This window comes from Anarhichas minor, unplaced genomic scaffold (assembly GCF_050575085.1).
Source record: "Anarhichas minor isolate MPS153535 unplaced genomic scaffold, ASM5057508v1 ptg000045l, whole genome shotgun sequence".
Taxonomy (NCBI): Eukaryota; Metazoa; Chordata; class Actinopteri; order Perciformes; family Anarhichadidae; genus Anarhichas; species Anarhichas minor.
Window position 1 is genome coordinate 8,354,217 of NW_027466491.1, and position 26,212 is coordinate 8,380,428.

Genomic DNA, 26,212 nt, shown 5'->3' on the forward strand with positions numbered 1-26,212 from the left:
TAATAATTATTACCCATCAGCCTGACATGCGAGGACTGATGATACTCGAGCTTGCCTCTCTCAGCTCCTCGACTATTACTGACTTTAATGACGGAGGGACTAGTTTAACTTCCACTTTTCACTCAAGTCCTGCTGCAATAAGATGAAGGACTTTACGCCATAGTCCTCATAGCGGTGCTGCTGTGAGATAATGCAGACCCACTAATTGAGTGTTTTTGGAGAGAGCCCAGAAGGCTAATGGACGTTTTGGGGTAATAAGGCGGTGAATTGAACAGGCTGCTTTTAGTTCTCACCTCACTGTTTCCTTAAAGGAAAGACAGGGCAGCTGTTTGATGAAAGGGTTCTTCACAAAAGAGCCTAATAGCTGTTGGTATTTTAACCGAACTTGTCATTGAGAAGGGCATCATTCTCTGGCTTCATACACAGCCAGACTCATCATTTATTTACTGTAATAGGACTCTTCTGTGATTATGGCTTATTGGTTAATCCTTATGCATAGTAGCATTGTTGTTTATTTTAAAATAAAAAGCTAGAAAATACTCCCTCACATATAGAGGCTTGACTTTTTTTTAGTGTCTGCTTGTCCACCCCTTTGGTTCAGACTCACATATCTCAACATGGATGGATTTACCTCAAAGCACCACTGTGCCTAAGTACGGCCTCGCAGAGTCAAAGTGTGTCTTGTTATATGTGTATATTCTTGTTCTTTTGCTACCGGTGCGTATTTATATTGCCTACACACTTCTCTCTACAGTGTATAAGCTGCTGCTGCGTTTTAGTAGCAGGACTAGTAATTTCCGGTGGTACTGTAATTGTGAAGCATATCTAAAACAAATATAAGCCCTCAGCTGGAATATGAATGTGAATACTACTTAAGGACATCAGGACCCAGCATAGGAACGTTATCTATTGGACACTGCAGCAGTGTGCAGTAGTGCTTCTGCAGATCTTCTCAGAAGAGCCATTAAAGTCCCTAAAACAGCCATTAGACAGAATAAAGTGGCATCCATTTAGAAGTCCCCTCCTGTGAGTCGGAGGAGGAGAGATGATGACGATGGAGCGAGAGAGACGGTTTGTGTAATCTCCCGTTCCGTCTCCACAGACCGGTAATATCTGGGAAACGCTAAGCTAAGACAAGATGATGAAGCGAAATGAAGCCTCTTTAGACTGAGAGAAGCCATTATCAAGAAGAGTGTCGTGTTATTTTTCACAGTTTCACACTAGTTTTCTGGGACTTTTACAAATGAGCCATCACAGCTTGTGTTTCCACGCACTGCGCCTTTCCTGTGCTCGGTTCTTAGCTTGTGGTCACAGTCGTCAGTCCAGGAGTGGACGGCTGCAGCAGACTTTCTGTTGGACGGCGTAATAGCCATAAAGAAGGAATCGTGATGGTTTCTGCAGCACACGTTCAATCGGATTCGATACAGAAGCTGAGCAGAGACGAACATTTGACTTTCCTAAACAGGGATTTCTTAACATTTGCAGCATCTTGCATCATGGGACCTTCATTCCACATATTTATTCAGAATATCTTCCTCTGAGGACGGGGGGTAAAAGAACGACTTTGACCCTGGCTGACCCGGATACTTAAATGAAAATAGAGATCTGAAATTAATCTTTTTTATATAAAACTAAACATTTTAATGACTTATTCTTATACCCCACTGTTCTGTTGAAGGATCCCGGGGTAGAACAGATGGTATCATGCTGCTGCTGCCTTCAAGTGTTCCCTTTTGAGCGTCTGCCTCCAGAGATGCACTATTTCGTGGTGTAGTGGCTGGTTAGAAACTGCACATTAACTAAGTTTTACTTAGTCTTTCAATAAAGTTACAGTATCTGAAAGACACCTGAACTTCAAAGACTCGATTCTAACTTTATAAAATCACCACTGCACACTTACCTTTTATCACATCCTCTGAAGTATGCTAACCTGCACATATTTAGGAATATGTGACAAATAAATCCTTGAATCTTGAAGTAGTTATCACCTTATATAGTGGTTATGGATGAAATGCTAGCAAACAGCTGCCTATTTACACATCCAGCAGACATGGAGCAACTTGAGCTGATATTTGAGGTCACTTTTCTGGCCACCCGAAGAATTAAAGTCCAAAATTCACTCTGCTTTGATCTCCACCAACTTCCAAGAAAACTATAATGGCGTTTAGCTGCTAAATGTTCTGGTCTCACTCCGAGGGCGTCAAACTTCACATGACGTTACGCCCTTAGTTTAAGTTACGTTACAGGAGCACATATTTTAAGCCCAACCATGATGTTTTTTCTGACCCTAACCAAGTAGTTTTGTTGCTTTAACTTTACCGTGACCGTTATACAGCGTTAACAGTGTGTTACAACATTTAACGCAACCTTTTTACAACGGAAACCACGTGTTACAACATTTTCCGTGACTGTTTCACGACGTTAACCGCTTGTTAAAACAGTCACCTGCTGCTGCCGAAAAAACGGGGTTGAGTCAAATAGTAGCAGGATTTAAAGCATTTTAGCTCCATTGAATTCTCTTTGATTAAAAGAGTTCCTGTATTTAATCTTTGCTGTTGCTATATTTACTGTGTTGGTTGGTCCCTCATGTGAGCACACCGTGTGAGTATTGTATGATATTTCCAGCAGCGGTTCAAGGCTACACAATGGCTGGAACATCAGTAGTGCTGCGCTGACGTCTGGTGCTGCAGACTGAATGAATCATTCTGGAGCATTTGTTGCACAGCACTTTGTTTGGTTTCAGCCCCACCTTTGCAGATGGTGCCCTGCTGCTTTTCTCTGTCGCTGGGATTTACTCAGAACACAAACAGTGTGTCACATTATTATGAGTTCACCGCATAAAAAGATAAAATAGAAGATGGATCAGTAGCTTGCTCATGACCAGCCCTCCCTCTCTTCCCTCCATGGAGCCTGTTTGCCACTAGAAAGGACCAGAAAAAGCACATTAGGATATATTTTACCCTTTTGTTTCATTCCTGTTTGGCGGCTCCCAGAACTCCAGACGGTCACTCAGCCTCTGATTGCATCCGGGCCAGGTTACTATAAAGGTGTGACCTAGGATCATAAAACCACCAAGCTGAGAGCATATATATACAAACTTATAAGGAGCTCCTGTTCTGTATTGTTACCGCATAAGTTATCACTGACCTCCCTCCACATGTCCAATATTAAATAGGTCTACTGGTGATTCATTTCCCCTCGAGCAGCGCTGGTAAAACGTATCTGCTAGTCCTGTGTTGACGATGACATGTCCTGTAATTGACTGTGATTAATAGTTGCCACGGAATTGCTAATGTGCCCCAAAGGCAGAGCTCCGAGTCGGTCGTATTACCAAGTGATGATTAAATGTCCTCGGTTCGGTCCCCGGGGGGCTGTAGGCCATGACAGCGTGTCAGAGGACGGCGAAAGGAATCTTCCATCTCAGTCGTCCATTAGGGAACACAACAGTTGTCTCGCCGCGATAATATCGGGTCACGTCTGATAATCTGGCTCACCTAACTTTACCTGCCTGAATTACAAGCTTGGTTTCTGACTGTTGGGGGCAGTATGCTCTAAAAACACATCCCATCACAATCACATCTGTTCAATTAGGTCATACATATACGTAGGTAGTTCTTATCCTGAATTTGCACCCAGAACTTTTCACTGCTTCCTCCCAAATATGGCACCAAATTGATGAGGAAACAAGTTTGCAAAATAAAAACATCTAATACTTTTTGGTGACGATATGATTTTTCATCTGGCAGCATCATCAATGTCACAATGTTCTTAATACTTTGGTTTATAACCAAATACCTGTATAAAATAATGACATCAGCCTCAGATGTACTTTGTGTTTAGTGCTAATTGTTAGCATGCTAACACGCTTCACTAAGCGGGTGAACATGGGGATAATCTCACCTGCATGTTATCATATGAGGATGTTCGTGCATATTAGCACAGTAAGTACAGCCTCACTGAGGCTCTTAGTAAAGATCAGAGTCAGAGGTGAAAAGAGTTCTTTATGTTACATGAAAACTATAATCTCCATGAAAACATTCAGCCCTTATTTACATGAGGAAACTGAGAAAGACAAGGTAATTACAGGGTGTGTAGCTGCTGTGTGACATAATTTACAATGTTGACATTTCATTAAAGCAGGGGCTTTTTTTTTTCGCTCTGTGCCGTTTCACCATTTTCCTCTAATAGGGAACAAAGTTCTGCTCTTTAATGAGTCCTTCCAAGAGGAGAGGACTTGGCTGGAAGAAAAGGGAGACGCTAAGCTGTCCTCTATGATTAATTAAAACAAGATGAAACATGACCCCCGTAGGAGTGTCGCTTAGATAATTACAGCAAAGGAGACGGGAGCAAATGTTGTCCTGCTGACAAACCCAAAGTCAAAAGAACAATTAATAACGACAACGAATGCTTGATTATCAGACCCGGCACGCTGGCTGTTTAGCTCTGAGGGACGGCGGCTGGGTTAGCCATTTGCTCGTTGGCTGACTGTTCCGTTTGTTGTGGTGAAAAACTAGATGTCTTTTATTTATGGGCGCGGTGTGGTTTGCAGAGTTTGCTCTGCAAACCACAGGGAGTGGTTTTGGGAGTTAGTGTTTCTCTTTTGTCTTTTTTTTGTTGTGGTTGGTTTATGTCGTGTCCCACTGAGCAGGAGGGGTTTGTAACGTAAATGCATATTTCTGTCCCCTTTGCTTTATCGTAATCTTTATTAATGTCTCACTTCCTCTTAATATTCAGGCCAGAAGCACACTGCGTAAACTCACCCTGAGTAGCATGGGGACTTCCTGAGTACCTGGAGTGGAAAGGTGTTCTGTGCTGAATGAATCTGCCGGATTGATGTTTCATGCTACAGTAAACGCTACCAAACAAGCAAACAGAGTCTGCAAGCTGCAGTCAAGCAGAGAGGCGCAAGTGATGATTGTTGCATTTAATGATTAATGTATTGATTTTCTTTCGTGTGTTGCTACAAAATAGTGGAAATTCCCATGATGACATGTTCCCAGAGCCAAAGATGAAATCTGCAATTGCTTTTTTTGGAGTAAATTCAATCAATCAATTAAAACTCTCACCGTGAAGAAGCAGTGTTTGGCATTCTTGTTTGCTAAAAGACAAAAGCAATTAATCAATTCTCACGATCACATGATCATAAGATACAGCAGTGTTTAACACATGTCATATTTAATTGACGTTGAAGCACAGATCCCTGCTGCCTCTACTCCTCTCTCCTCGTGTCGCTTCCTCGCCTCCTCCCCTCGCATCTCAGGAGGAAAGGAATCGAGGACGTGCAAACTGAGGAATGAAAAGAGCCGTGCAGGTGATGTCATTGGTTCGCACTGAGCACCTTCAGGAGCTGCCTCTGACTAAACGCACTGGGTGACCTTAGCTAATCGTGTTTGTCTAATGTGTCATACCTGGAGATGGGAGCCTTTTCTCACCACACATCTTTAATCACTTCATCCTGAAGAAACGGGGCATGATTTCCCTTGTTTCCTGTGATTTATTGATGTATTTAATTCTTTCTAGATAACCGTCTATAAGGCTCCCCCGGAGCCGGAGAGCAAACTGTGCCGTGAGCATCGTGCTCTGTTTACGTCTGACTGCCTGTGAACCCTGTCAGGGGCCTTTGGTCTGACAGATGGAGAACCTCGGAGCGCACACTCACCGTGTCATTCTGTCGAAGCAATGAGGTTTCAAGACGAGGCCAACTTTGCTCAGACTGGGTATTTTTGGAACAAACAAAATCAGAAGAGCAGATGTGTGCGTTGTGCTGCGGTGTGTTTACTGTTGCACTGCAGCTCAGAGCTTCAGACTTTCACACATGTTGTTTTATTCACATAGTACTCATCGTGTATCCAGAAAGAGAACGCGTTAACTCGCCATATTCAGGCTGTGGTGGTGTTTTCCGTCCGTGTTTTCCTGTAAGCCTCACACCAACCAGTGTTCCGATAAGCAGAGTAACTAATTAGATCAATGGGGGTATTAGTTTTGTCTGAGAAATCGACCCTGCATGCTCACACTGCAGTATTTTCCTCCCTCGGAGCAATATCGTTATTCTTAAATGCATCGCTAATGACCTCATCGATAAAATCCTACATCAGAGAATTATGACTCTCTAAATGTCAGCGCTGAGTATTTGAAGTTCATATCTCCTCCAGTGTTCAAAACTATTAGAATCGTAAAATTTCTTCTGACTTTCATTCGCTCCCTGCTGCCTACAGGCACGGCGTGAAACAGGTTCATATTAAAAACAATGGACCACATTTATCAAAGAAGATACCAGGAAATGTTCTCCATGCTGGTTTACTTAATCTCTGCAGTTTTTACAGGAAACTGTTTTGAGATTTTGTTTTTAATGTGTGAGTCCTCAGGACCGTGAGAAAAATATCACACGATGTTCTCAATCCTGAATAAATCATGATTAAGTACGGCTTCACCATTATACACGCACTTGTTTTTGTTTCTTAAGATGACATTGCATTTTTACCCCTTGGTTGAAAACATAGTATGTGAAAATACTTTTGTCCCTACAATGCGACTTAAGGATCATCATCATTCCAGCTTATTGCAGTTTGGATATTATTATTATTAACTTTATTTCTACTAGCTAATGTTGCTGCGGCTTCTGTGTCGACTGAAACTGGACTGAAACTCAAGTTTGACTAATTCTGATAGAAACAATGGTAAGAGCAAAAAAACAACAGGACCCATGTTATTAAAAATCGGAACTATCCTTTAATAGAACTACAAGTTTAACGTTTCTGTTTGTTCTATTCAAGCCTACAACCACGTTTCTAGTGAAGTTCACCTCATTTTGCACACACACACACACATGCACACGGATGCGCTGTAGTTTTCCCCATGACTCTCTCGGTGATCATGTCAGAAAACTGGGAGAAGAACAGAGAAAAGTAAGAGCTGAAGGTAGAATGAGGACAGAACAAAGGCTCTCACTTCACCGATTCACTGAGAGAGGCACGATGTGCGTAAGATTTAATTTCGAGCCAGCAATTTCCCACTCGGCGAGGACTGTGTGGGCATATGTCTCTGACTAAATGTACGGTGAATCAGAGGGTGTGTGAATGAAGCAGTGAGTGCAGCGAGTACTCCCGTGACAAAGCAGTGGTGAAAGAAATGGATCTGCGCTCTGGGAGTAAAGCGTAGGACTTTCTTATAATGAGTAGATCTTCCCTCAGCGTACTACACGGTGGTATTATTCTTATCTTTAATGAATTTCTATTTCTGACATCTTTTTTTTTATTGCATGTTGGAAAAGTCCATGCACCGTCCTCATGTGTAAAAATATTCTCCAGGTGATCTTGTATCCCGGGCCATGCACCACCTCCAGCCCCTGCACATCAAGAACCCCAGCAATGGGACTCCAGTCCACCAGAAGACCACCAACACCACAGTGCACTGGGAGCCCGAGGCCCTCTACACCCTGTGTTACTTCATGCACTGCCCACAGATGGAGTGGGAGAACCCCAACGTGGAGCCCTCCAAAGTCACCTTACAGACCGAGAGGTGAGTCGAATACAACCCAGTGAATGATGCTGCTTGCACACTTTTACTTTAGTCCAAATCCAGAAACAGATATAGAATTGTACCAGTTTGAGTCACAAGTTTCATAATTGTATTGTGCAATAGAGGTGGAGACAAGAGCGGTGTCACAATGCAGTTGTTGGCTCCTCCAAAGGACACAACCCCTGAATGGAGGGTTCCACGCCTCCTCCCCAGAAATGACACATTGCACCCACACGGAGACGAAAACTACTGGTGCGTTCAGACGCTTTAGTTTTACTGAAAGTCAAGTCAATGACGTCGAAGTTTACCCCCAGAAAGTTACCTTCAAACAGTCAAACGTTAAATGTTCTATGATGCCCAACTTTAGAACATGAGTGATGATGTTTTACTTCAGCACTTGACAGACAAGTAGCAAATATGTTTCTTTGGAAGCCCTTTGATTAATATATCCAGGTTGCTAATGAGAGAAGTCAGCAGCTCGTCTGGCGACTGTTATTGACTCCGAGGTTCCTTTTTTATTGGCATAGATTTACCAGATTCACCAGTAACTGTGACCACCTCAAAACAAATACCTGGTAAATATGACACGGTCGTGTGAAGGATTACTTTAATTCTTGAAAACAACTTTACCACTTTGGCTCAATTAGGGCAAATGTAAAACCTTTCTTGGCTGCTCTGGCAGAAGTCCACATGGCACAAGTCTCGGCGAACACTTAAGTGTCCCAAAGAGCCAAAAAATAAGAATCCCGCCTTCGTTATTACATTGTGTCAATTAGCTACTTTGTGCAGTACGAGATGTGGTGCTTGGCCTCCACTCCTCGAGCTGTAAATCAAGCAGCGAGATGATTTTTTTTATCTCTGAGAAATCTGTGTGTAAGTTACAATCTCCCAAAACGTCCATCACCCACAATTCTGGCACACATCACACACTTTAAAATCTCTCCGTCTTGATAGGTGGACACATATATCCTGTCAGCCATATTGCCTCTTGTCAGTTTGTCTCACATTCCAGAGCTGGAATAATGTCAACTGGTCTGAAAGGTTGCTGCAGACATTCCTACTTTCTTGCACAAGTTTTTCGCCCCCACAAGCGATCCCGTAAGACGCTGCATGGTCTGGGCAGCGCTGACACTTCCCCGGGCGTCAATCACATTGATGGGAACCAGAGGGACTTCACTCGGATAGATGAATGGACAGATTTTTCCCAACGTCTTTCCTCCACTCTGAGGAGATAAAACTCCATTGTGACGACCTCGGGGAGCATCAGGAATGTCAGGCGGAGTGACATGTCAGCAGGCTCTCGGATCCCCCGAGAGAAAAATCCTCTATTTAGCATTCTGCTGAAAGGTTGAAGACGAGCAGGAAGGCCCCGAATAACACAGAGACGACGGGAGAATATGATGAAATGAGACAAAGTAATCTTCTAGCGTCTGTGTTGTGAAGCTTTAGATTATAGAAGGGGGAGTAAATTACTGAAATGACTTGTACGCTCTTTACCTGGAGTTACATCAGAAGAAGAAAATTAGTTTATCGCTCCAATTTCTTAGAGTTAATAAGAAAGATGAAAAACCTTGAGGAATTTAAAATAGTAACATAGTAATAGTATTTTGGCCCAGACGTTTGCTTCCAAGGTGTAATTTTTACCCTGGCAGCTCTGGGTGTTGGTTGTCGCTGCAGGCCCGCCGTCTGAATCGATGGATAACATTACCCTCACTGTTTTCATTCCAGACTGGGCCTCCCCTTTCTGCAAACCCAGAGCGGTAGTTATGTCTTACGGGGGAGCACAAGCTCTGAGGAAAGGGAGGAGGTCTAATTTGTCACATTAGTCAGCCAACATGCTAAACAGCAGCTCCCTTTTTTTTTTTTTATAAAAACCCTCGCCAGAGTTCAAATTCCTGGCACATAAAAAAAGACTAGTCAAACAGTGCGTGTCAATATCTAAACGCTGCTGCCTTTATTAAACATGTGCTTACAGCTAAATGACTACAGAAGGAGGAAGCAGCTGAATACACGGTAAACACAACAGTCCCAAATGGTTTCGCTGACTCGGCTACGTGCTGGTTTGAATCATTTTTGGAGAAATTACGGTTGCCAGAGGGTCATGAGGGAATAAAGCTCCACTGGGGCCTTCACTGATGGATTCATAATATAATTTAACTGACTATAACGTGAAATTAACCCAATTGATTTCAGGTTTTAAGGTTTTCTAATGTACATCTGAGACTGTTTGATGGTTTTAAAAGCCTGAAAGGAAACTCTGTCTTAATGACATCTAAACAGAATTATTCCTAGCGCTACTATAATTCATATTTATTGTATAATAAGTACATTTGTTGCTAAAGGTAACTTTAATGGTTCGTAAAAAGGCCATATTCATATGGTTAAGTACAAATGGGGGAAATAATCGTGCTTAGTATCTGCTGAAGCGAGTGAAAGGTCTTTTCCTATCTAACAATGACGTGTAATAAGTACATTTGTTGCTAAAGGTAACTTTAATGGTTCGTAAAAAGGCCATATTCATATGGTTAAGTACAAATGGGGGAAATAATCGTGCTTAGTATCTGCTGAAGCGAGTGAAAGGTCTTTTCCTATCTAACAATGACGTGCTAAGTGCCAGGGATTGCAAAAAGACTGTACAAGCCACATATACCAAGGCTGTTCTTTTTGTCATTCGTTCCCTTTTACAGAGTAGAGAAAAGGGCAGTCTTTATGAGGACGATTATTATAATAGAGGAGGATGTACTGAAGGCACACTGCCAGTGGATGGACTCAATGTAACAATAATTATGATCTATGAACTCCATCAAGTTCATGAAAACAACAAAGTTTATCATTTCCGTTTTGTGATCAATTTTTCTTTTTAAAGAAACAAGAAAACAGATGATGATAAATTGATTTTATATTTGATAGATAACTATATATACACGCAAATTGGTCATTTGTGATTTTACGTTCCCCCTAAATCATATCCTGCAGTTGTTCATAGAGCTTTCACAATGTTACAAAAATTCAACATTAATAATTTTAGCTAACGTGAAATCATAAAAAAAAATCATTAAAATATATTTGATAAGATGTGTTTTATATTATTGGACAACGAGTATTTGAATAAATGTGTTCAGTCCCATTTTCCTGCATACAAGGCTGAATGAAGTATGCATTAGCTTTAGCTCAGGGAACCAAGCCCTCTTGGACATAAATAAATTATTTCTTACGGGTGTTATCTGTGTTAGCAGAATGATGACCAATTTTACTGTTTGGATTTTCTTTGTAGTTTGTTTTTCTCTGGGTTGTCTGAGTGCTCCCATTGTGGTATGAAGCCAGTGTGACTGAATGAATGTCCGAGAACACCAACAATGCACTGGAGAAGCACTTCACTGACAAAGAGAAATGTCATGATTAAACAGTCACCTTGGACCTTTTTTCACAGAGTTATTTATTCTCTTATAAAAACATGAAAGCTTGTCAAATTGTATGATTAGCGTTGCCCAAACGTAATATGTCCCAGGTTTGATTGTGGCAGCTCAATAGCTGTCATCTTACTCTGGAGATACTGTGCTGCCATCTAACAAAACAAAGCTACATTTCAGCTGCTGATCAGATTGTGTTGTAGCTTATTAGCTTAGTCGCTAGTTCTCAACAACAAATTGTTATTTCAGCCGGAAAAATGTACGGTTACAGACAAGAAAGGTTTTAGCATATGTGGCGTGCGAGAATAGAAAGCTTGACGAGCTTAGCAACAAGTAAGGCGTTAGCAAACAGTCAATTATTTACAATATATGGATAAAATAATGTAAAATCGCCTCATAACACGACACTTAACGCACAGCCATATCAATCTATTAAGAAACAAATAACTGTATTTCCCTCCAATTATTTCTTTAATGTGTTCTTTTTTTTCTTAGAAAACATGAAGTTAGAAAGTTGTGCATGTAAAATTTCATATATTTATCTTTTCTGTAAAGCACAGCAGCTCATTCTGCCTGTGACGTGACGTAAAGAGGTCAAATGTCTGATGAATGACTGACCTGAATTGTGCTTCTGTTGCATTGTGGGGGGAAAAGATAAATAACAGACAGAACAACATAAGCATGTGTGTGTTAGACGTTGTGTGATTAGAGAATATATCCACACACACACACACACACACACACTAGTCCTGGAAATAAATGATGAAACATGAACATGTCAGCTAGGAAGGACTCATTACTGATTTTGATTAAAGAAGGTAATAACAGCGTTTAGGGAGGTTGCAGCATCTAGATCTCTATTTGTTCTGCGCTATCTGAGTTATAAATTATAAATATTGATTTGGTGTAGCTGCTTTTTCAGTTAAAGGCATCTTTAATTAGAAAGTGTGTGTGTGTGCTATCAGTGTTGGGTCTCTATTAAGTGATTTTATGTGAAAAGAGAAGAGAGCAGACGTGTGTTTTAAAGGATTAGTTCATATTTCATCATACATAGGTCACATTAATCATGATACTATATATTGATATGGCCTATAACACTCTGTGTATCTACATTTCTACACGTGTTTATATTAACTTTTTTCATGTTTTATAATGACCTATATAGCTCACACATAAGTTAAGTAGTACTTTTACTTTGTAATGTACTTAACTTACTCGATGTACGTAACATAGATAAAATAAGAAAGTAACAAACATACTTATTTTATAGCTTTACTTCAACCTGACCAAGTAGTTTTGTTTGAATGTTAACCGTGTTACCGCGTTTATACCTTGCATGTGGAAAATTGATACCCAGTGTGTTAAAAAGTGACGCTAAAGGGTCCTGACCAATCATCCGTATGTGACGAGTCCAGAGTGAGATAATGCACATTTCATGTGCGCAAAACGAACTTTTGTCCCCCTGCAGGCCGTTCCTGGTACTGCCTCCGCTGATGGAGTGGATCCGGGTGGCGGTGGCCCACACTGAGCATCGACGAAGCTTCTCTGTGGACAGCGACGACGTGAGGCAGGCCGCCAGGCTGCTGCTGCCCGGGGTGGACTGTGAACCAAGACAAATAAAGTAAGGATATGATGCTTGTGACAGAGTTTCACTGCAGCAGGCAAGCTGCTCTTGAGGGAAATAATCTCACTGGTTCAGATAAACCTCAGTGAGTGAAGAAGGAGTGAGTCCTTCTTGCTTCTGGAAGTTTTAATCATCATAAACTTTTGCCCTTAAACCAGTAGCTCAACTCAGAAATCTCTCAAGGCATTCAAAGGTCCAGCTTTGTGCAAATATTTTTAAATCCTCAATTCCCCCTTTAATATAGTCTAATAATAGTGTGTACCTAAAGCCCTCTGTTGACCTGGAACTCATTTTTTCTATTTATTATTTAATTTAATTTGATTTAATTTAATTTAATTTATTAAATTGTATTTCATTTTGGATCCCTATTAGCCACTACCAAGCTAGCAACTACTCTTCCAACAATAATAAAACTGTGTGTGTGTGTGTGTGTGTGTGTGTGTGTGTGTGTGTGTGTGTGTGTGTGTGTGCTTCTTTTCTAGGTTGTGGTTGTTGTGGCTCTTTGATGTAGTCTTATATCATCAGTAAATTGCCACTTCCTGGCACTATTTGAGATCAGTCCGTCCTTCGATCATTACGATAGAAGGGCATGTCGCCATGACATTTGATTTAGTTTTTATTATGGTTACCTTTATTTTACAGGATATTCCCATTGAGATATAAAAGCTACATTTGTGTTTTTTAGTCAAATCTCTTTTCATCTCGCGCCACCATCAGATCCACTGCTTTGGTTTGTGACCACACAGCTGCACAACTAATGGCATTCCCATCAGCCTCAGCTGTTTAGTGCTAATTAGCAAATGTTAGCATGCTAAACTCAGATGATTTACATCATGTCTGCTAAATACAAGCAGGTTAGCATTCTCATTGTGAGTGTGTTAGCATGCTGATGCTAGCATTGAGCTCAAAGCATGGCTATAGACTCTTGTTAAACTGCAATGTCTAACTTCAAAGTGACTAAATGAAGTGTGTTTGTCCCTCTTTGAATGGACAGCAGCAACTAGTCTGCTAGCTTCAAGACTTGGGGATGAATCTTCTCTTTTCTAGTTTCTGTCTCACTATAGTCTCCCCTGTTTCTCCCCTGTTTCTGCCCTGTTTCTCCCCTTCTATCTTCCCTCCTTCACAAACACACCCATCACGTAGCCATGCACAGTGTTTGTCACACGGCAGCTCAGTCTGCAGCGTCGTGTTGGTGTCAGTGGGTTAAGAGTCGCATCACATCTCGAACGCCAGCAGAGAAATAATAAATAAAACACTGCGAGGTGTGAATTGCCAATTAACATCTCTTTACATATGTCAGCTATAATTGTCGCGTAACATTTGACAAAACATCATCAATCGGCTCCTCTGCCACCTCGTGGAAACGTCAGCTGTGACAGCGGCTCACAGATTGGATTAAGACATGAGTGAGTAATAATGAGTCGCAGCAAAAGCCTCACCTGGAGGAAAGCTGCTTTAGGAAAGGAGGAAATTAGAGAACTCGGCGCAAGCAGAGAAAAGTGACATGTTGACAAATGTGAAAAGTGAAATGACTTTGAATTCAAACAGCCCCAATGCTTGTAATAAACTTGTAAAGTCGCAGTAAATATTATAAATTAAAGGGTTAAAGTTGTGAACAGCAGAGTGGCTCTGCTTCAGTGTGCAATGGAGATGTTTATCCGCTGATCACAAAATCCATTTCTCAGATAAGCTCCCACTTAATCACAGTAATGGATCTGCTGTGTCCACCTGCAGAGCGGAGGATTGTTTCTGTGCCACCAGGAAGCTGGACGCCGCCTCCACAGAGGCCAAGTTCCTGCAGGATCTGGGCTTCAGGATGCTGAACTGCGGACGGACGGACCTCGTCAAGCAGGCCGTGAACCTGCTGGGGCCCGACGGCATCAACAGCATGAGCGAACAGGTGACAGGTTACCTTCATAATGACATCACACTCCTACACAGAAATAGTGAAGAGTTGAACACAATTCATTTCTAACAAGTATAACCTGGCAGTCCGTCCCAGTTCTCTCATACTGGGCACAAGCTGCTCCCTATGAGTCATGCAATGTGCTTGATTCTTATGCCGCGGTGCAAATTTCTAACATAATTTACAAGAAAATGTTGTCTTTGTGTCTGCGTATAAGGATGTTTATAAGAGTACAAATACAGAATGCGAATATGCACAGATATGGACACACTCTGAGTATTCACTGTAATATTTGTCGCATGAACAAAGACTCACGATTATTCTAAAATATATACAACTTGCAGTATGAATCCAAATACAGATCTGAATACTGCTATTTTTGTTAAATAAAAAGACTGGTAGTAGCTGTGCATTTATCCAAATACAGAAGAAGAAAGGAGTGACTTAATGGTGCATTTGATACCGCAACACTTTTCCTGGACTGAGCGTTTAGGTCGATATCTTTCTGCATCCAAGTGTTAATGTCATTAGGGATTTTCTACCTTCTCCAGTCAATGGAAATATTGGTTATTCCTCGCTCTGCTAAGTGGAAGCTAATAGTGCAGTCTGTTTTTTTTCCTTGGTCACAAAGCTGTGCCTGGCAGGTCTCGATATTCAGGATTTATGTTTGTACAAAGCAAACTTTTGTTTCTAGCATAAACCTGTATTTTAGAAAAAGTACAGGTTTCATTTCATCCACAGCTCCTGGCAGGTTGATTCATACCACATTCATATGTTTCAGTATTTACAGGTCCTTAGGAGTATAACAAATTGTATTGACTGACACTTTTCCGCCTCACTCCTCACCTAAATAACAAGCTGTGGTGACATACAGACTTTTTATTCACTTGCTGCTAAATGGTGCAGGGGCCCAGACGGCGGTACAGGAGCAATAAAATGAAAGCTGCCATCACGGATGAGAAGCATTTGAACTCATCACAATGATCATCAGGGTCCGCCATCTATCGCTCCTTTAGCTGTCAGTTGATTAAGTAGATCGGTGTCCGGGAAATATTTAATAATGAATCACCACGAAGGGAGATCGGTCTTCCACATAAAGTGCTTTGGTGTGTTGTGAACGCGTCATAAAAGGCTTGTTTGTCCCGGATCAGACACATGATTGAAGTGTTACGGAAGCTCGTCCAGGGTGATAAACGTGAGGAACGCGCCGCCTGCTTTTAATATAAATATCCTATAGAACTAAAGAGCACAGCTGTTGGTGAGAAGAGTCTTAAACCTGCATTCTCTCTAGTGTCCACCAGGGGGCGACTCCTCTGGGTGTATAGAAGTCTATGAGAAAATGACTCTACTTCTCTCTTGATTTATTACCTCAGTAAACATTGTAAACATGAGTTTATGGGCTCAATCTCTAGTTTCAAGTCTTCGTCAATACAGCATGATGTTCATTTAGTAAATGATGGTAATTTAGAGTCAAATAGACCATGAAGCCGGATGTGCTTTAGGGCGGGGCTACAAGGTGATTGACAGGTCACTGCTGATAAAAATGCTTCATACTTCACACATTTCATAGTATTTGTGGATGTTAGTCGTTAAGGTAGTAAGTTAATCCAAATGTATGCAGTGTTAATAGTAAAAGTTAAAAGTACAAGTACATCAATTGGAGTAGTTTAAAGTATTGTAGCATAAAATGGTCATAGTACAAGTGTGGGCATTCGTAATCACAATTTAGAGGCGCTACGCAACTGTTAAAATCCAAAGAGCTGCTGAATAAAGGCTGAATGATTGTGATTGGCTGAGAAAGACATAGAGTTCATCACCTTTCCTCTGTACTAAAGTGCATCGTAGGAACCCTGTAACCTCCTCCCTCCCTCCCTCCCACAGGGAATGACCCCTCTCATGTACGCCTGCGTGCGCGGTGACGAGGCCATGGTTCAGATGCTGCTCGACGCCGGAGCCGACATCAACAGCGAGGTCAGTGTTCACGAGACACCGTCACTCCGTCAAAATGTCACGTTAAATCCACATTTTTGTTGTTGTTCTTTTGTCCAAAATGTTCATTTACATTTGTTCTGTGAAAACGATGAACCCACTTTGTGTTGCTCTCCCCCCCCCCCCCCCTCCCCTCTGTCCTCATTGTCTCACCTGCTGTCGGCATGCTCTCTGTTCTCCTGGCAGCTTATTACATGAAGTGCACTGATGAGCAATAAAGGAGGATCATTTGCACAGTAACAGTGATATAGAACAATAATCCACCGATGCTCCCTCAGTGCAGACAGTTACTTCATTACATTTTACATTGTAGACTTCCAGCAGCAAGTTGCTTTAAACCGCATCACTGTTGCACAAGTGTGTGCACTTAGTGTAATCTGCTACCATAGACTGTACACCAAGCACGAACTTCATTGCACTTGTGTTTAACGAAGAACAGTGAAAGTAATCAGTGAAACTTTAATATTGTAAATCTCATTCTGTCTCCGCTGTGTGTCCTTTGTTTGTGTGTGTGTCTGTGTGTTTGTGTGTGTTTGTAGCTGCTTTAATCGTACTCAAGAGTAGAAATGTTTCATGGACTCTCCTCCACCATAGTGACCCCATTGTTGGTTGTTGTGATTGCTCCATCGGTCTGGTGTCTGTGTTCAGTGCGTTGACTCTAAATGTGTAAATCATCTGGGAGTCCACTGTGACGTGTTTTTAATCAGTTCACCCAAATTACAAAGAAACCTATTCATCAGTGTCTCTACAAGCTGTCATAAGAAGTGGACAACTTTCTACTTTTAACTTTTTAAAATAAGAGAATGTACTGCATCTGGTCGCATTGTGCAGAAGGCTTTTTCTGACTTTTCTGAGATTTGTTCTGAAGTTTATGGTAAATAAGTCATTTAGCATGAAAAACACATAAAAGAATAACTGACGTTTGTCGACTAAGGCCAAAACGACTGATTCATTGGCTATTCGACTAAGAGGGGGCAGCCCTACGAGGTAGTATGTCCCAGTTGAATGCATACCGCATTCAACAGTATACGTACTGGTGGAAACTGTCCTGAGCGAAGTCTGTGGGATATGAAACGGTACTTTAAATGAATTTCCAATCACCTCCACTGAAATCTCAAAAACCTCAACATATAAAACAAAAACTATCTGCAGGGCAAGTACATGAGAAAAGACAACTTCTTGATTGTAATTTGGGTGAGCGGTTAAGTAAAATGATGTTGCTTAAATTAAGAACTAGTTAATAATTCATTAGTGTGAACACAATAACACTAACAGTCCCACTGTTGTTTAGCATCAGCGCTCAATTGAAATGTGACATTACATTAAACGTCTGTCGTAAAGACGGTCCTCCTCCAGGCGACATTTAGGAACCATTTCTGTAATTTAGTCTGTGACGCAGCCACTTTATTAGAGATCCCAGAACGACATCATCATTTCACTCTGACGCTGCTGAGTCATTACCAACCGCCTCGACTGCGTTCGTGGTCTTTGCCAATGTGGTGTATGTCCTCTCCGGTTTCATTCCGCTTTGAAATGAAACGCCGTTGAAGAGTTGGAGCTAGGCAGATAGCACAGAGCGCTGGTCAGAGAGCCGTGCCCGGGCGGACACACGCTCTAAAGGCTGAGGATTGACATGACGAATAGAAGTCAAGCTGCTCAGGATTTTCTGTGAAACTCAAGAGGAAAATCTCCTTCTGCCAACCCGCCCTCCCTTTGCTTACACTTCTCCTCCTGCATACTGCTTCTCGCTCCCCCTCCCCCGCCTCCCCACCCCCCCTTCATCTCCCCGCCCTGAGCTGTGAATGTTAATGGCTGTATATCTCTCTCCCTGAACCTTCACCTATGACTTCCCAGGTGCCAAGCACAGTAAACAAGCACCCCTCAGTTTACCCTGAAACGCGCCATGGGACGCCACTCACTTTCGCCGTGTTACACGGACACGTGCCTGTCGTGCAGGTAGTGACGTTTATGACCTGTAACCATTAACCTGTGGCCCTTGCCCCCCTGACCTTTGCACCAAAATGAGGATATAATGATGATAATAATGCCATATGTCGTTTTAATTGCTCCTCCTTAATCCTATATGTGCAGTAATTATTTGGAGAGGAGTTGGTCAAGGAGAACTCTGTTTTTAATAATATATGCTACTAAGAGATGTGTAGATGAGTGATCTAGCCTCCTGGTTTCCTCCACAACTTAAGGATTTGTCCGACAGCAGCAGGGAGAAGCCTCCGGAGGCTAACGACACAGAGCTCAGCCAGCCTGATACACAGCTGCAGGGATGCCAAATTTCAGTGTTTTGTTCATCATCTAATATATAATAAATTCTGTTGCGGTAGTTATTGTATGAGCTGACACCGGCTGAAAGCCTGATGAACAGCGTCACCCTCAGGATTTTTCTAAATTATTCATCTGCACTACCGCAATCAGAGGGTTTTTTTGGGGGGGGGGGGGGTATTGAAAAAGAATCCATTTCTCAGCTCAGGCAAGTCGTCAGCAACAAGAAGAAGCTAATGAGGAAGTGTGTGAGCGAGGACAATCTCTAACTGAGGGGGTTCAGGTTTCCAACAGTTGAGGCTTCCCCTGTTGCCAAACCTGAGTGTAACACACCGTCTCCCCCTCGCCCCCCCCCCCCCCCCCCTGGTTTGTTTTCCCCCTCCCTTCCTCCCTCCCTCCCTTCCTTTTCCACCTCCCTCCATCTCCGCCACAGTTGTTGCTGGATAACAGAGCGAACGTGGAGGGCGCCCTGCAGGATGGGGCGGAGAACTACACGGAGACCCCGCTTCAGCTGGCCTCTGCTGCAGGTAATCACACACACAAGCAGCAGATATGTGGATTTCTCTTCACGTTTAGAGTCCGGTCGTTCATATTTGACCCGTATAAGGGCCATTAGTCATGACGGGCTTCATTCTAAGCTCACCAGAAAGCACTCTGCTTTAATCATCTAATTAATTCATCACCTTTTAATTACTATCTGAGATTCGAGAATGCACTACATTTTAAATGCTGCTCATGATTGTGTTGTTGCCGTGTGGTTGTGCAGCCACGTATAAAAGAACCTGCAGCATGTCGTTTTATTCAGTCAAAATTAAACTGACTGGACTCATCTGTCAAAGCAGCACTGAATGTGCATCTAAAGGAATAGTTTGACATTTGGGGAGGAACATTTGCTTTTTTCCCCCCGAGAGTTAGATGAGAAGATTCATGCCACTCTTTGTGTGCTCGGGTAGACGGCCATATTTTTATAAGGTCATCCTGGGAGCGCTTCCATCTACCTCTGTATGGGACGTTATTGTCTTCACTCCCTGGACTTACTCCTACTACCTGTCCCCAAAGCCAGGGCTGCAACACTGTTATGTGATGCTGGATAATGAATGCTATTAACATCCATAATAAATAATGCAGATTAAATAAAGACTACAATCCCAGAGCAAATTTAGTTAATGAATAGCAATGAGAGAATAATTGTATGCAGGTTGAGGCTCCTGCCTGTTTTATTGTACTGTTACATTAACTTTATAAGGATGTACACGCTTGAGGAGGCAACGCAAGTATCAGCTGATTTCAAATGAGCAGTGAAGTGTTTAAACTACTTTTAAGCTGGTGCCGACAGTATTTCCTGTTCGCGATGCTTGGCTGATCGCATCAGGGATTAGTTTTGAGTTGTTTTTGTCCCCAGAAGAGCAGATCTCACTGCTGCCGTCGTCTCATTTAACCGACGGCGACCATGTGGAATTCGGTGAATGTGAAAAGGAATTTTGATGCTTTGTGTTTTGTTGTTGTGCACTTTAACATTAGTGCTGGTATTCAGATCCGTTACTTATATAAGAATCCACGCTGTAGAAATACTCCATTACCTTTTTTACACAACAACAAGTTATTATTAACAACTCTGGAGAAGGGAACTAAGTTAGTATCGTTCTTTACTTGTTCAATCCAAACTTTACAACACATACAGATCAATACGCACCTTGTCGTGTATGCACTCAAACATAAAGTAGTCCCTCATTATAATGTAGGCTATATGGGACACATCATTTTGTTTTTTTCATTTTTAAAAAGTAACTATTAATGACAAATAAATGTATGAAGTAGCATTAAATGTAAATATTCAAGTAAAAATTGTACAATACTTGAGTAGATGTATTTAGTTACATTTCACCTCTGGTGAATTCTTAATAAGCAAAGTAGCTATCAGATGAATATATATATATATATATAATATATATATATATATATATATTTATATAAAATGTCTCTTTAAGTATAATACTTTAATTAATTAGCAACATTCCACCACTCGTCAACATAGATGGTTGCAAAGCATGAAAAGTAAGCTGTAGTTTAGTGCATTCACCCTAAACGTGTGCTTCGCGTGTCATCCTGGTCAGGTAACTTTGAGCTGGTGAGTTTGCTGCTGGAGAGAGGGGCCGACCCCATGATCGGGACCATGTGTCGGAACGGCATCTCCTCTGCCCCGCTGGGAGACATGAACTCATTCAGCCTGGCAGCAGCACACGGCCACAGGTAATACAGGCAAGCACACACACACACACACACACACACACACACAGGTGCCAGTCAGCAGAGATATATCCATTACCACAGTATTGATCCATTTACACACTGGGCCCTGGTCTACCTGCCTCTCACGGAATCCTGCAGCATGTGAGAGGCAGATATCTCCCCGTCAGACAGCAGGCGACGATAAGCTGCTGCAGTCGATTCAGCGCCACTTACGGCTCCAGTTTGACATACATCATTTCCACCGCAGCTGAGTAAGATAAAGCCCGTTAACAGTCAGAGCAGAGGGAGCTGTCAGGAAGTGGAATGGTAAGCCAACAACACAATGCAGCATCATTAAGACAATCAATTATAGAGTCATGATAATGCTGCAGCGAGAGGAAATCAAAATGCTCCCAATCTTGGATCTTGCACCTTTAAGCGCTGCTATTTTAAACAATGCTGCGCTTCCAACTATGTGCCGCCTGTTTCCCCATGAATGAATACCCCACGTACAAAAAGCCAGGTCCTGAAAGAAACTTTCACAATGGGGTGTAAAGGAACTTGACTGATCTACGCACCTTTTGTGATGAGCTGAAATGTGACTGTGCGTCAGCGCTGGACCTCACTAACGATCTTGTAGCTGAATGGGAAGAAAGCAGCCAGTCTCCCAAATCAAAAAAGAGTGGTGGCTTTTGTAGGAGATCAAACAACATTCTACCGACAGCTTCAAAGTGACGGCCGTGAACCTCCCACCAACTTGTCATCCGTGATCAAACAATCTCCCAAACAGGATATGATGTCGCGTAGGACTTCTCACCTCCCCACTAAAGCAGACGGTGGCAGTGATGCATCATCAGGCTGTCATCTCACTGTATACGTTACGTTCTGCATCATTCTGTTGCTGAAATGTTGCGGTATGAATCTGCCGACTCGAACAAATGTTGTTTTTTTTCACTGTCTGCTAAAGGTAATCAGTTTCAGCTTCATGTGTTTTGACTCTACGGAGCGATTGTGCTTGATTATAAGTCCATGGGGATATTTTGAGTGCCATCAGAGCTCGAGAGCTGGATGGGCTTAATGTGGAGTTAACACGGGACGTGTGAGCTTAAATTAGAAGCGTTTTCCAGTCTGTGACCTCAGGCCATGCTCGGTGTTTTGCAGTTTTCTCATCCTCTCCCCGCAGCTTGCCCTGACCATGAAACAATCTGTCACTGTGTCTTATCCCTCTCTGCGTTCCTTTAATCTCTGTTTGGGTTTTATTTCCTACCTCTTCCACTCCAGGAACGTGTTTCGGAAGCTCATGTCTCAGTCGGAGCAGGAAAAGGGGGACGTGCTGTCCCTGGAGGAGATCCTGGCCGAGAGTACGGATCCCGGGGAGAAGAGTTTGGCGCCGCAGGCCAACGGCGGAGGGACGCTGCGAACAGGAAAGGCCAAACTGAGGGCCCTGAGAGAGGCCATGTACCATAGTGCAGAGCACGGCCATGTGGACATCACCATAGACATCCGCAGCTTAGGTCAGATTTACTAATACATGCTTCACTGGCACACGTGCATCGCTCTCTGGTGCTTCCAGCTGTCCTGGAGATGTGCTCATGCTGTGTGCCTGTCCTGTCCTGTGCTGTCCTGTACACACTCTCAGCAATCACCGCCACTCATCCAACCATGAAACGGTCCGATAATAGGCCGATAATATGTCGGGTGCAGTGGTCACTCTGTACAAGATCATCAGCTTTCACCTCATTGTGAACCTTTATTTGGCCGAATGTAGCATTTGATCAGGATTCAATTAGGATTAATTGACTGACAAAACAATCTCACCACAAGTGCCATTTAGTAGTTGTAGTTAAGACTACCTAAACCGAGACATGACCAAGACCAGAGTGTATCTAGACTATGACAAGACCAGGACTTTTAGGGATGGAGACCAAGACCAGACCAGAGCGACACTGCATGACACTCTTCTTTTTTCTATTTTCATGTTGATCAGCCAAATACAACAAACAAACAACTCCTCTTCCTGCTCGTGTGTAGAACGTGTGAATATATGAATGTCTGTAATGAATATATAAGTGTCCGTGTCTCCACTGAAGTACGGTCAAAGCTCGACTGTGTCCCCCTGCTTCCAGTCTTCGTGCTAACCATCTTCTGGCTGCAGCCTCTAAATGGTATTTGTGATGAGATTGTTTTGTGAACTCCGGTTTCCAAGGTCAAGAATGAACTTTCAATCAAAGAAAATAGAGAAAAATGCCCATCACAAGCTCCCAGAGCCCGAGGGGACATCTTTAAATAGCTTGTGTTGTCCGACCAAGAACCCAAAACTCAAAAATAACAAATTGATGCTGTTATGTAACATAATAACATAAAAAAAGCAGCAAATACTCAAATTTGAAAAGCTGGAATCAGCAACTTTTGCTTGATGAAAGATTAATCTCTCACAAAAATTGATTAACTTTCGACTCCATTAATCAAGTACTCATTTCAGCAGAGCTGCTGATACACAAAGCCTCCACTGTCATGTCATTTTTTATGTTAATCTCACACACACGTCATCCGCCGCTCATCCTATTGTTGCAGAACATTACAGCCATTTTTTTTAACAGGACATTCTTTAATTGTATTCACGTGCTGTCTTTATATTCCCGCCGGAGCCTCCCGACTGTCACCACGCAATCAATCGCCCTTCAACTCGACACAAACGCCACAAAGTGATGGAAACATGGTCGGTTCTGTCGCCCCCTTGAATCCGCTCCGACTCAGCTTTGTGTGTATTCACTGTGGGCGTGTGGTGTTGTTCCCAGGCGTTCCCTGGACGCTGCACACCTGGCTCGAGTCCCTGCGCACCTGCTTCATGCAGCACCGCCGGCCGCTGATCCAGGGCCTGCTCAAAGACTTCAGCTGCATCCAGGAGGAGGAGTACACGGAGGAGCTCATCACGCACGGCCTGCCGCTCATGTTCCAGATCCTCCGAACCAGCAAGGTCACCGGGGCTTTCTTTTCATGTGCATGTAAACAAAGTGCTTGTTAGAGAAACATCAGACAAAGTAAAGGCCTGTTTTGCTGGGAATACTAGCTCGTGTGCTAGGGTCACATTAACGCTCATATTTTACATATATTTAGTTGCACTCCACACTATATTACCATACATTTGCATACGATTTTAGCTCAGAAAACTTTATAATCTGTTTAAAGTTTCTGTCCTCACTTGTGTTGGTGTCTGTTTGCAGAATGAGGTGATAAGCCAGCAGCTGTCAGTCATTTTCACCCAGTGCTACGGGCCCTTCCCCATCCCTAAGCTGACAGAGATCAAGAAGAAGCAGACCTCGCGCTTAGGTAAGAGAGCGAGTTAAAAATAGGGACCGCTGCTCGACGTTTTCTTCTGCTTTCTGCATTAAATGAAGCTGAGTGACGAGGGACCGACAGCAGGGTTTGAGCTAAAGTGGCAAGACGAGAGACTTTTGGAGGGAATGTGTCTCTTGAGGTCAGAGATCACAAGACTAGACGAGGTATTTTTTTCATCAGATTTTTAGTTTAGGACGTCTCTGTCGGGGGCGACTTTGTTCATATGAGATTATTATAGTTTGTAATGGCAAAAAGAGAAATATACACTGATCAAAATGTCACAGATTATTGCTTTATTACATAACAGATCACAGAGTTATTACCTCTGTTTAGTTTCAAGGTCTTAACGTTTGCACGAGAGAAGCAGTCGTTGGATCTCAGACTTCCTCCAACACTTTTTTCCAACAGAAAAATGAGAATCTAAGATATAAAATGCTAGTTGCTTTTGGCACAAGCTTTTTTCTCAGAGTATCTGCAGGTCATGACAAGTCTTTAAAAGCATTCAATTCACTTTCCTAAAACAAGGCCTTTGACGGTGTTTAAATGTCATTATTATTATTTACAAAAGTCCCAAATATTTTGTGGCAGCGATGTTACGAAATGTTTTCGGGAGACGCTACACTTTCATAAAGTCACTTTGAACATTCATCATGATGTGCTTTGGAAGCATGTCTGTAATGATGTGATTCATCAGTCTGATCTGGTGTTTCAAGCTCCTTTAAAGTCAGGAAGGTCACCGACATGTCCACATTCTCATTTCTCTCATGTTTCACATAGTTAGAGCAGCAGGAGGCGCTGCAGCACCACCAAGTGTTTGGCTAACAACATGTTTACTGGCTTCTATACTTTCTGTACGGAGACAATGAATGCTTTAAAAAGCGAATTGATTGATTGATCAGGATCTTCAAGGATACACTTAAAGAAACAGCTCAAAGGACCGGCTATGAATCCAACCGCCGGCCTTTAAGAATACTAATGAAATGAGACTTGTTGTATTTTCATAATCCTGAGAGCTGAGTGACGAATCACCCTCAGAGTAACGACCACGTCAGCTTAGTCTTTTGTTGTTTGCTGAGACTCTGGTAATGAGGCATCTTCTGGCTGTTTTTATTGTCTTCTTCAGACCCCCACTTCCTCAACAACAAGGACATGTCTGACGTTACTTTCCTGGTGGAGGTGAAACCGTTTTATGCACACAAAGTTCTGCTGTTTACAGCTTCACCCAGGTAAAGGAGCTATTTTGCCGTTTATTGATGTATTTTCTTTTTGCCTCACACGGCTATAATAAATGCCGTGATTTCCATTGTTCCATCCAGGTTCAAGTCACTTCTCCAGAACCGACCGGCAGCAGAGAACACCTGTATTGAGATAAGCCATGTCAAGTACAATATTTTCCATGTAAGAATTTAATTTTCATCCAAAACCCTCTGTCATTGTGTTGCACCGTCATCTATTGCATGTCTGACCAGGACGGACAGATGTGTCCAGATGAATGAACAATGGAATCGATGCTGTTCTGTGTTTCAGTTGGTCATGCAGTATCTGTACTTCGGAGGCACTGAGGCTTTGCACATACGCAACACTGAAGTCATGGAGGTAAGAGAGACTTAACCAAAGCCTGCCGAGCGACAGCGAAAGTATTAGCATTTCTAATCCCCGAGTCCTGTGCCTCATTCTGTGTGGCTGTACTGTTCCCTCCAGCTCCTGTCTGCAGCCAAATTCTTCCAACTAGAGGCCCTCCAGAGACACTGTGAGATCATCTGCTCCAAGAACATCACCACAGAAACCTGCGTGGACCTCTACAAACACGCCAAGGTGAGACGCAAACAAGGTGAAAAGGAGAGAAAAGGACAGACTGCTGCGAACTAAACTAAAAGCAACACAACACCGTATGAATTGACCAGGAATACCTAATATTTC

At 42.5% G+C, this 26,212-nt stretch overlaps 1 protein-coding gene across 2 annotated transcripts in view; it reads left to right on the plus strand.

Moving 5' to 3' along the window:
• The window catches only part of LOC142971185 (ankyrin repeat- and BTB/POZ domain-containing protein 3-A), a 130,077-nt gene that overhangs the window by 99,558 nt on the left and 4,307 nt on the right, over positions 1-26,212 (plus strand). The window contains exons 3-16 of one of the 2 annotated variants that reach the window (XM_076111833.1): positions 7,308-7,518; positions 12,397-12,549; positions 14,287-14,452; positions 16,340-16,429; positions 18,302-18,403; positions 19,158-19,251; positions 20,839-20,974; positions 22,235-22,467; positions 23,752-23,930; positions 24,178-24,283; positions 25,416-25,518; positions 25,609-25,690; positions 25,820-25,888; positions 25,994-26,107. In XM_076111833.1, coding sequence (XP_075967948.1) covers positions 7,308-7,518; positions 12,397-12,549; positions 14,287-14,452; positions 16,340-16,429; positions 18,302-18,403; positions 19,158-19,251; positions 20,839-20,974; positions 22,235-22,467; positions 23,752-23,930; positions 24,178-24,283; positions 25,416-25,518; positions 25,609-25,690; positions 25,820-25,888; positions 25,994-26,107 — 1,838 coding nt within the window. The remainder of the gene's footprint in view (positions 1-7,307; positions 7,519-12,396; positions 12,550-14,286; positions 14,453-16,339; positions 16,430-18,301; positions 18,404-19,157; positions 19,252-20,838; positions 20,975-22,234; positions 22,468-23,751; positions 23,931-24,177; positions 24,284-25,415; positions 25,519-25,608; positions 25,691-25,819; positions 25,889-25,993; positions 26,108-26,212) is intronic. The other variant, XM_076111834.1, reaches the window with a different exon arrangement.